Source organism: Enoplosus armatus, chromosome 11 (genome assembly GCF_043641665.1).
Source record: "Enoplosus armatus isolate fEnoArm2 chromosome 11, fEnoArm2.hap1, whole genome shotgun sequence".
Lineage (NCBI taxonomy): Eukaryota > Metazoa > Chordata > Actinopteri > Centrarchiformes > Enoplosidae > Enoplosus > Enoplosus armatus.
The window spans coordinates 18,472,677-18,484,968 of NC_092190.1; the positions used below are offsets into that span (position 1 = coordinate 18,472,677).

At 39.4% G+C, this 12,292-nt stretch overlaps 1 protein-coding gene across 1 annotated transcript in view; it reads right to left on the reverse strand.

Annotated features, from left to right (window-relative positions):
* The window catches only part of lrp1bb (low density lipoprotein receptor-related protein 1Bb), a 219,538-nt gene that overhangs the window by 67,047 nt on the left and 140,199 nt on the right, over positions 1 to 12,292 (reverse strand). Inside the window, exons 29-35 of the mRNA XM_070914847.1 lie at positions 12,019 to 12,246; positions 11,418 to 11,592; positions 11,009 to 11,103; positions 8,235 to 8,384; positions 2,955 to 3,095; positions 2,720 to 2,845; positions 2,349 to 2,480 (exon numbers count right to left, since the gene is read on the reverse strand). Of these exons, the coding sequence (XP_070770948.1) occupies positions 2,349 to 2,480; positions 2,720 to 2,845; positions 2,955 to 3,095; positions 8,235 to 8,384; positions 11,009 to 11,103; positions 11,418 to 11,592; positions 12,019 to 12,246 (1,047 nt within the window). The remainder of the gene's footprint in view (positions 1 to 2,348; positions 2,481 to 2,719; positions 2,846 to 2,954; positions 3,096 to 8,234; positions 8,385 to 11,008; positions 11,104 to 11,417; positions 11,593 to 12,018; positions 12,247 to 12,292) is intronic.

Sequence of the window (12,292 nt, forward strand, 5' to 3'; positions counted from 1 at the left end):
AGTAATGCATTTGCATGTTCACCTGCATAAAGTAATAAAGGGGAGGACAATCGGCCATCTTGTTCAGTAGTTTGGCCATTAAGCCCCCTGAGGCAAATTGTAATTTGTGATATTGGGCTACATAAATACAATTGATTTGACATGCCTAATCTTGGCTTACTTTCTCTTTTCCAAAAACTGTGGTCACATATCAAGATTGCTATCGACATTTGAAGTCACTCAGATTCAGAATCAGAATTTAGGCTCTCTTGATAGTTATTGTATGACAAACTGATTCGACTTGTGTAATGAGTGACCCAATCTGTTCTCCTGAACTCTTTGCCTGTATTTGAAAGAGAAAAGAGTCTTCGTGGAAAGCCTTAAGTGCAGTATATAATTGCAGTGGACCGTATGCACATCCCTTGAGGTATATTTATAGAGACTACTGCAAATGTCCGTCATTAACTAACATTAATTAATTAAGTGCCCTTGAGGTTAGGATAATTTGAATGCCTGCCAACATATTCTTGTACATTTAAAAGATAATCTCTCCCAAACCGCATGACTGAATGCCATCCTGGAGGCTCTGTGAGGTGGAAATTATATAGGCATAGCAACCTTAGATAAGGGAAAGTTAAGGGACAACTAAAATGATTACAGTTCATCCTGAGGTATATGACTGTGTGTACCAAATTTCATGGCAATACATCCAAACAATGTCCCAGTAACTCATTATCATGGCCAGAGTTTGTGGTGGACAGTGTTCTGGTTTTGTTTTCTCCCTTCATTAGATAATAGTCCCTTTCAAGTGACGGAGGAGGTCTGTTGATCTCTGCCTCCGCCATATTCACTGTGTTGGGAATATTAAATCAGTTTCAGTGACCTTTTGTACAAATTTACATTTCCTACTCTCATTTTTTTTCAAACCTACATGCCTGCAATTCTTATCTGGTGCTGCTTTTCTAAAAGGAATTGCAGCAAATCCTTAGTATATCAACCCTTGTGTGTATGTAGTTTGTTTCTGTTTTCAGTTGTGCGTATGCAATATCCTTTACACAGCTTTCGTTATGCTTCAGTGGCAACCCATTACATATGTGGAACGCTACCAGCCTATAGTATATTCATACCATTTGTCAGTGTAATAAATATATATATATGTTTTTATCATATATATTATGTGAAAGAAAGCAGGAATGTAACAAACGACAGCACAAGCTACCGGGTTCATGTTTTGTGAAGCATGTTACGGTACCTTCATTTGATACAATACCAATTGCTTTGTATCAGGATTGTTTCAGAGGCTTGTGAGGAAATAGTTTTATGTTATTCATGCTGAGGTTCCACTGTAATGTGAACTTATTACTCTTTCATCTACGCTGCACTCCACAAGCCCACACACCATTATTCAAAAGGTTAGAGCCCAGTATGACAAAGACCTTTCCCTCCCCCTCATTGTTTTAAGATTGAGAAGGAAAGGATTGCATTGTAGGAATTAAAGGAAGGGAAGAAAAGAGTGTTGTGTAATATAACATAACTAACAACAGCAGTAACAGTTATAGTTACTTAATTATTGCTGTCTTATGAGTAGCACACTTTCATGCTACCCATTAAAATGCTCTGACACAAATGAAAACCACCTGGGATGTGTCTGACATACAACCCCTCAGGGCAAATTGTAGTTTGTAGAAGGAAAGTGAAAGAAACAAATTGCAAATTTGAGGAAGAAAGCCTCATTACATAATGTTGCAACAGAAGAATAACCAAACACTATTAAAGCTACATAAAGAATTTCCCTCCGAAACACTGCTGCTCAAGTATTAATCTTTTAAATGCTTGTACATGAAAACCAACAAACAGTTAAGTCCTACACTATATTTAATAAATTCCTCCTGGATTTGATTGTGTACAGTGAAGTATGAGTGGAAACATGGGCAGACAATGTAACAATTGTGTCATCAATTTTCTCCACTTGACATTATAAAGACCACTACAGAGCAGCTCGCCTGGAGGGATTCCATGTCCGAGACTCTTGAGGGGGCATGTGCATGCCAACATGGGTTTTGAACCTCATCATCACCACATTAAACTGGTCAGCTTGACATCTTAAAGAAAATAACAGTTGAAAAATGAAAGCATTCCAAGGATCGGCTTTGTTTTGCAGATAAACCAAAGGTAATTTAAAAGCATGTAAAACAACACATTTCTACTTAAAAACTGCAGAAACAACATGCAGTGTGTACATTCAACCATAAGTCAGACAAAACAACTCTTCAAGCTCCTGTGGATCTCTGGTATATCTGCTGCCTTATACGCAATATCAAACACTGATTCAACAGTGAAAATCCCTCTGTGTGTTGCATGTGTCATACCTGCGTGAAAGTCAACTCCCACAGCAAACAGTGTTCCTGTGATGGGCATGAGGGCCTCGCTGTTGTCATTTGGGTCAAGAGCAATTCCCCGGATTCCCTCATGGATGGAATACATCAGAAACGAGTCAACACCTAAAGAACGACAAATGACCTATTACACCCTAATACAGAGGTATTAAAGCATTGTAAATTATGAACTTTGACTGATGTATAGATTAATCACATGCACTGAACACAAGTGCATGACTTCACATTTAGTTTAATGAATGCAGAACGATTTCAAAGATGTATATTTTAGTTGCAGTCATAAAAAATACAATGCTGATAGGACCATATTGGCAGGTGTAGAGAATAGATTTTGGGAAATGTACCTTCGCAAGACATGCGGTCACCACGCAAGTTGTAGCCAACAGTGCAGGAGCAGCTACGGGTGTTCTCGGAAGTTGGGAAGCAGAGCTGTGAGCATCCTCCGTTGTTTATCTGGCACGGGTTTCTTCCTGAATATTAAGCACAACCAGCAAAAGGCAAGCAATAAGGTAGGCAATAAGGAAGGTGTTTGTGTCTCTTTCTGTGTGATTGTTTGTTGATGTGTGTGAACCTGCTTACCTTTCTGACCCTCCCTGTCGTACACCTTCATATGAACCACCCCACTTGTCTTGTTTCTCAGGATCACCAGGTTCCGTCCGTCTCTCTTGGTAACCGTTCCCAGCTGTGCTGACTCCTCATCTGCCCACCAGAGTTTGCCGCCTGTAAGCATCAATATCAATAGCTTAAAAAAATAACATACAGATTAAGTAAAACTGCAACAGTATTTTGTCTTCTTCACTAAGAAATGTATGCAAATCAAGTTGTGATGCAAACAAGCTTTCAGAAACACTACAGTCCAATCAAACACCAATTCCAAGCGCAAACGGCGTGCTTCTGCTTTCACTCTAATCCACCAAGGCTGGCACTCTTGTGCTGTAAAGCCTTTTAATAATTGAAGCATTCTCTGAGCTGATCTGAGATTAAAGAGTGGGATACTCTGTTCCCTACTCTGCCCACTTGCTGATGATGATGTGTGCACCTTGCAGCCTTGAAACAGTAACTTTGATGCTTGGGAAAGCTTTTCCCATCATAAAAGCTCTTCCATGCACCAACAATTTGGGGAAGCTTCCATTAAGAAGTGAAATGAGTGTAATTTTCAACACCATGTCTACAAATAGTTGTGGGAAGATTTACACATAATTCATATACTTAATAATTACTTAATAATACGTAATAATAGCCATAATTTTCTGAACCATTGATATTCAGCTAAATCACACAATTTAGTCATTTTGGTTAAACAACATGCAAAAACATTCAGAAAAAAAAATTCTCTTTTATGAGCCAATGTTTGAGTTTAAAAGCGAAACACTTAAAATAAAGTGCTGGTGCCAGGGCAGCTGAGAACATGTACTGTCTGCTGTGTGTCATGATATTTCGCCCTCTACTTCCTGACATCGTGGCCAGCCTGTCTGGCTCTGTGTGACAGTGAACCTCCAGGCTTCAGTCGTGCTGCCGTCATGAGCATAAGTGATGAGAGTGTCTTTGTAAAGAGGCACATGCACAATAGGTTCCCAACCCCCGGAAGACCCAGCCACCACCACCACACTATCCTCCAACCTCCATCTCTGTCCTCAGCAGTGGCACACAGTCCTTTGCCACAGAATCTACAGACATGAGAGGAATCCTACTGAAGTGCAAATAGGTGGCTGCTCTCGCTTCAAAATAGACACTGTAAATGGGGTGGAGATGGACCAGATTTTGGTCCTTTTAGAAAGGGCCAAAATTGCAAAAATGGACCATTACACTGAGGAGGTAGGCATTAAAATAGGCAACATAATGGACATTATATTTATACAGTAATGGTAGGCTATTGTAAATGATCATCTTCTTTAACGAACAATAAAAATTAAATGAAAAAAGCGGCAACCACTTATTAAATGTACAGCCAATCAATACAATTTTTACAATGTTTTTTGCTAATTCAACCCCTCTAAGCAGCATTACTGGTGCACTCAAGCTGGTGCAGCGTATCACTCTCTTACAGTACATTACCAACCTACCATGAATGTGAAAACATCATTTCATGGAGTCAAGACATGTTGTAATGGAATTGTTACTTATCAGACATATTTCTATTTACAACAATCAACCAAAACATGTGCTCTTTAGGTTTCACGTTTTCTTGCTTTTGAGAGCGCACACACAATGAGGTGCTGATCAGTGTGAGCTTCAATCCAAGTCCATCAAAATTAAAACACGTTGCACAACTCTTCTCGAGTATACCATGCTCCATTCACCAAACGTTTTCAGCTATCTTGCCTTGATAAGGGTGGTTTCCCTTTACGTTAAACGCCATCAATCCCTTGAAGGTGAGACAGTTTTCGCCATTTTGATTTATTTAGAATAAAAAAAACACACAGAAAACAATTCCCACTCGCATTAGTAGCTTCAGGCTCAATGTCGTCTTTAAAGGAAAGGTAAAACTCGTTTCCAGAAACCAGACAAATTCCCATGAGTGAGAATGACAGTCTACATGCAGTTTACAAAACATTTGACCCTGGAAGGCATGCTAACCTAGATTAGCTTTGCACCGTGTGCTAATTTGATGCCGTGGGGACCGCTGGCTAGCTGTGATTGCTCGCTTGTGGCAGATCATATTCAATTTCCACCTCAACTGCGAGTTTGATTCCAGGCTGATGGATCACCCACAACTTCTAAATAGAAGCCCTCACCTTTCCCTCAAGCCAATGCAATTATTACAGAGCCCTAGGACTTGAGTGGATCGACCTTGTGTCACTGACAGTGCCTTCATCATATCTTTTCACTACCAGCTTTTAGGAGGCATGCATGTAAAATGAAACAGCCAAAAAGAAACACAAGCGCCCCAATATATTCGTTTCAATTCTCTGCTACATGCTCATCAAATGAATTGTCAGTTCGATCGATTACAGTCATTTTGCTCTCTGAAGCTGACAGTTAGGGTTTCATTTTGCTGGTCAATTGTGGATGTATCATCACAAACCTCTTACAGAAGAAGGTGATATTTTATTCTGCAGCAATCAGAGGCAAAATTAATGTCTGATTCCTCTCTAAGAACTGCACTACACAAATATCACTGCAGTCGAATAACCTGCAAAACCCAGGCACGCAACCAAATCGTGGTGATGATCCTGCCTCTGCCTCCTGCTCAAGCTTTCCTTGTTTACACACGACGCTTCAAACACGACCAACTGATCAATCAAGCTATCACAGACCAGAAGAGAAAATGGAACAATTGTTGGACTAATGGTAATTTAAATTGATTGGCTAAATCACCACTGATGACTTGAGAGCTCTGAATTACCCATACTCACTTAAAGATACTTAACAAGTTGTTCCCCTAGCAAAGCAGATTGCACATGTACTGATCTGCATATCCATATTGTAGTGCTACTACTAGTTATAACTCCAAAGTGTCATTGCATTAGGTATCTAATATCACAGTTTGCTGAGCTAGTAAGACAAAGAAGAAACAGTGAGGAGATATAGAAAACTTAGCTGTAAACAAAGTGCATGCTCAGCAAATGAACTTAATTGCATCTTTCACCATGGACACAAAACAAATATCTGCAGTGGACATTTCTCTGTAATGGGCATCACCAATCGTCTATTCACTTGCCAACAGCAAAAGAAGCTCAGGAGTGGAAAATGACATGTCCTGCTGTCTTCCCCCAGCCTCATTTTCTGCTGACCTGATACATTTTACAAGTACATGCTCCATGGTCTATAGCAAAGGAGGAAGGCATATTGGTACAGTGTGAGAAACTGAATGTCTGGCGGACATCAAACAACGAGCAAACATTACACCACTGGCAAAATACTAATCACAGGCTAAGAGGAAATTTAAATGTGCTCTTTGCTCAGCAACAGTATTTATAGTCAACATTAATGTTGCAGTGTTAAATTGGTAATTGGCTGAGGTGTTGTTACACTCAATGAGGCATCCTAAGTGCTATCACCTTCTTTATGAAAACTGTAGACGTAAAATCTGGTAAAGGGTTGTTTTATGTGTTATTAGGCTTAACATTAAGATTAAGATTTAATATCATTACAATATTTGATAGATCAGTATCTACAACCAACAGTGGGGTGTAGCCAATTATCTCATGCTTAGATTACTTAAAAAGCTCTGATATCTAATTAAAATGGGTCTTATGAGTATTAAATACACTTTCATGCTTACATGAATCCAAATAATCTAAATGTACAAATCCACAAGATTGCTATCTTCTATATATAGTAATTCATTACCATGCAACAAATGCACTGAAGGGCGGCTGTGGCTCAGGAGGTAGAGCGGGTGGTCTACTGATCATTGATGTTGGTGGTTCCCCACCTCCTTCTGTCCGTCAAGACCCTGAACCCCAAATTGCTCGGCTAGCACCCTGCGTCGCAAATAAGGCTGCTGCCATTGGTGATTGTGTGTGTGACTGGGTGAATGAGCAGCAAAAACCCAGTAAAGTGCTTTGGATAAAAGTGCTATATAAATGTAGCCAGTTACTGTTGAACCACCATGAAATTTCTTTATTTAACAAAGTACAATACGGTACAGTGCTGTACTTTCTACCATTCAAATAATTTCCTCAGTATAACAAAATGTCATTAATTGTGATTGATGGAGACCCGCAGACATCATTTCACTGTTTTGCTGTACCTGCTACCGAGCAGGAACCAAGCCATTACTCTATGTCACCTCGAGTTCTATCTCCCATTTGTGAAATGCAATAATGAAGTCTCCATCGTCCATATAAGAAGACATGCTCCATAGGCAAAGTCTTCACAGAAATGCCTATAAAAATGAACCAAAAAGATGTGGCTTGCAGTTGTCTTATTTACAGTGTAGGCCTGCCATGATTAATAACATGCTTCAAGAACACAGAGTATCACCCTGACGACACTCTTGATTTCATTTTTTCCTTAAAAAATAAAAATTACACTTTGGTCCAGACACACACACACACACACACACACACACACACACACACAAACAGCTCTCTGTTCAGTATGTTTTCTCCATTCTCATTATCAATCTTGGCAACGGAAATGCATTAGCATAGCTCACTGGGAAGCTTCCCAATTGTCAAGATTGCAGCAGTGTGGTAGGGAGACAATTTAAAATTCAAATTCTGATCTGTTGTGTACAAAAAAAATAAAACAAAAAAGAGAGAGATGAATGAAAGTATACATCCTAAGTACCCTAACTATACAGCAACAGCCCAAATACCTGTTTGGTTCTTACACCAATAATTAAGGTTGGTGTCTGTACTGCACTGCACTTAGTACTACTGTTACTGTACATTGCTGTTACTGAATTTCTGCTACTTTGCTCACTTTCCTTATGGTGTAGTGGCAGAACTAGTATGTGTTTCGGTCAACACTAACATATGGTACTAACCTGAAGCCTGTATGTATGTAGAAAAAAAAAGGACAAGGTGAAAAAAGTAAAGTAAGCGCCAGACGCCATGAACTAAAGATTTGTAATCAACAGATTTCAGGATATTTCTAAATGAACCTATGAGTTGATCAATGGTGTGACACATTGGATTCAGCACTGATACCAAGAATCAACACGTAATGAACATCCTCCTCTCCTTTCATTATGAAAGGGGTGAGAAAATCAATCATCAATCACTGCTGTGCTGTGTTTTAATTATCTAATGCCCCTGCTACTTCACACAAAGTGAAGCACAACTGTCGCGAGGGCTGGCTGAATGGCTCCATTCTACAGCCACTTAACTGGTTAAACACGTAATCCCTCCACACTCTCTGACTAATCCCCAATGGCAATCTGATGCACTCGTGACAAACTCCGCTCACCCATCACGGCCAGAGCGGTGCCTTTAGCTAACTCCCTCTTTAGAGTCTCCAGCACTTCCAGCCCACTGCCATCCAGATTGCACCTGTTGATAGTGCCATTGGCCGAGCTTATCCAGTACAGCTTGTTGGCAGTGTAGTCAATTGAGAGACCTGAGAGGAAGACAAGTGAAGAGAGGACGCCGGGTTAGTGCTCATTGTGCTAGGATTCACTAGAATACAGAGCTTGACTTCATAACATGACAGGGTTTTTAATAACGCCAACAAAAACAATAAGAGACAAAATATGCAATAAGTGGATGACAAAATCATAAAATAGTAAATCAGCTGTAAACCTGTAAATAAAGGTACATTAGACACATATGTAACATTTTAACATGTAAGAAATGTCATATCATTACAATATTATGATTTGAGACATTACAGTATGATCCTGAGTACATTAAATGTGCAGCACTGAGAAGATGCATATGAAACACAAGTTTCCTATTGACCAAACTTTAGCAGTATTGCAACAGCACAGTACTGCATTGCCTTAACATTTACACACTGTAGTGTCTATGCATTTGGATGAGTGAGGGCTAATAGAAATGTTTATGCGTTTGCTGGCACATGTTTGTGGGGGATCTCTTTATAAGAGCTCCAGCTGGCATGAAAAATGAAAATGAGTGAGACTGACTGCTTTTAAATCCCTTCCCTGGCTAACATGATGTTTTTTTCATATAATACCACTGTTGGTGGAAACTGAAAGCAATTTCAAATTGTGGACCTCTGGACAACTCACCGTCTCCCACCATGTGTTGGATTTATGTCTGGCAGATTCACAATCACAATGCGTCATTAATTTACGCTTGTCCCCAGGTCTACCCCATAATCATAAATGAAGCCAATGAAATACGATGAGCCCTGCTATCTGTATTGCTGACAGGCCGAGGTGAATGAAGAAATACAGTGAAGACAATGGTGCTGTTTGTGTGACGAAAGGGGACTTTGACCTTGAGCCAAGTGACAACAGCTACTAGAGATGAAGGCCAACCGATTGTTTTTGCAAAATCAAGCTGTAATTGCTCACTTAAGCACACATCATGTGAGGACAGATTTTACACTCGAGGAGTAAGAGAGTGTAATAATGAAAATATTATCATGAACAAGCAGAAAGTATGTCCGAATAAATTACAGTGAATATCTTCTCGGAAGGAGTCAGTGTTGTGCATGCTAGGCAAGGTTGCTATGTAAAAAATACACCTGTTCTATCAGCACAAAGGACTAATGTGCCAAAAATAATAATAATAATAATAATAATAAAAAATAATCCTACTCAACAGCTGCTTGAAGGAATTTGTGTGGACAATCATCCTAATCATTGTCCCGGTTAGATTCTTTAAAAATGTGTTTAAATAGTTGTTTCCTCTTCTCCACCCTCTTTTCTTTATTCCGTGTTTACAAAAAAATTATGTATTTGTTTTAATTGACATTAATTTATCAACTACTTGATTTCTTATTTCAGTAATAGATCATTCTAAATTATATTTCAAGTGAACTCAGGATACTGCAAAGGCGACATTTAGAGGTTCAAATCGATTTTCAGATTTTACCTTTACCCTAAAAATGAAATATATGTTTCAAACAGTGTGATTACACTAAATCTTAAAAAAAAATAGAAAGCCTCCCCTTTCAGAAGAAGTGACCATTCAGTTTTCATTTGCACATACAGTATGTCACTACAAACTGCATAAACAACAGCGCGTCCACATCCACAACACTGAGTGGCTTAAAAGATAATCCAACAGTCAGTGAGAAAGACATAATCGCTGGAGCCAGAAGGGCCGGTTTGAACATTGAACACTTTTTCAAAGGCAACAATCACCAGACACAAGAGCAATGTGGAAGGCAGCCCTTGGCAGATGGACGTAGGAGACACTGGGCTTGAGCAATATTTTATTTTATTTTGATTTGATTTAAAAGTAAACGTTTTCTTTGGGAATCAAATAGTGAAGGACACAAGTGTATATAAATGTGTTTGTTTCCAGTTTAGCTTTGTGTTTGTCTAAGTTTCAAAGAAATTCCAGCATTGCTTGATTTGCCACTCCTTGTCGGGTCTTTGCCAGACAGTTTGACCCAAAGAGTCTAGGATTGTCTTTGACGTTGCCTGTTGAGATAACATCACTACTGAGGAGGTGGGTGTTCTTTCTCACTCTTGTTGTCAAAATGGGGAAAATGCCAACAGGTACAAACATTGCTGATTCCGTTTGTAAAAGTCAGTGCATGGAAATAATTTGATTTTAAACAGATTAAGGCAAACTGAGATTATTTCAACTTTCATGTAAACACCTTTATCAGGTTATCTTTGTCAAATTAAGGTTCAAATAGGGGAATCATTTCAAATGAATTTGGAATGAAATGAACATAGATGCAAAGTGGTGCATGCAGTGGCACAGCTGTTGATGCTGGAAAATTTAATTGAATTAAATTACCATAAATTGAATCCATAACCAAGCAAAACTGACACATTACCACACATTCTTCCACAGTGGTCCAATAATCAAACAAATCAAGTGCACTTGGATTATTGGAGAAACTGAGTCATTGTACACCATGTAAATGCTTCAATCTGGTTACTTATATTCAGGTCAAAACAGATTATAGCGTGCATGTAAACATACTGAGTTTATGTAAGATGAAAAGACACATGTGAAAAACAATCTTTTTGGCTCGGTCACATTTGAGGTACAGTTGAATAGGAGGTCTAACTCAGTATGCTAAGCTCTCATACTGACCTACAGGATCCCTCTGGTTCTGGTGGAGGACCTTGCTGTTACTCCCGTCCATGTTGGCCATGTTAATGGTGTTGCCATCTGTCCAATAGATTTTCCTGTGTGGGAAGGTGTGAGGTGAATAGTTAGTAGTCCAATTAGGCATAAGATGTAATGAGGTTTACAACATAGTCAATGAATGTTGCATTGTTATTAATTGAACATTGAATGTAAGCCAATAGATTTTGTTTCACCTAGCAACCTTATAAAGATCTGCGCAAACACGTCAAGCTTGTGAAACATGTTCTCTTAACAACAACAACAAGGCTAAGATCCCTCTTTCCCACAGGTGAGGTCCGTAGTCAGGTTTCCTAATATTATGCATTGAAGGTGAGGTACTGATGAAGTGCACAGACTGCTCTAATCTACTTACCCCTTGGCGGGGTGCACTACAAGGCACCTTGGCTTATCAATGCCATGGATGATGGAGGTCTTCAGGGACCCATCAAAGCGAGCCACATTGATTTGTGACTCGTCATTTTCAGAGCTGAGCCAGTATAAGTTCCTGGAAAGCCAGTCTAAAGCCAGACCGCGGCAGTTCGCCATGTCTGTTAGGGAGAGCATCACAACATGGTCACGCCTGTGTGCTTTACAAAACTATGATGTAAATAAGTTCAGGTAAATACGCTACATCTAAGATAAGCAAAATAAAGATATGAAAGGTCTTCAAGAAATGACAGTTTCGAGGTATACTTTTACTTATATATGTGCTGCACCCTGCAATCATGTCAGGGAGAGGAAACATCAATTCATTATTATAATGTATTACAATTAGATATTAACCACAGCAATTATTATACTATAATTAATAATAAGTACTACTCCATGAATTAGAAAACATAAAAACTCTCTGGGGAGATGGCAACAAGAGTGTGTATGTATCAACTAATCAATATTAGCTGGTACACACATACTCTTCACACTGTAGTACACACAATAAACAGCTCCTGTATAGACCTCTGGAAAGCACCCACCTGCAGAAATGATGGTCTCTAACTCTGTGCCATTGATGAAGGCCCGTTTGATGGTTTGGGTTTTGATGTCAGCCCAGTAGATCCTCTCCTCCTGGGCATCGTAGTCCACCACTGTGACATCATCAATGTCTGGCACCGTCAGAGCCGTCATGACGTTCATGTAAGGGTTGTCAATGTCCACACCGCGGATTTCAGACCGCCGCACATACAGGAGGAACCTTTTCAATGCTGGTGAGATGATTAAGAAATGAATCATTCGAGAAAGTGCACCTGA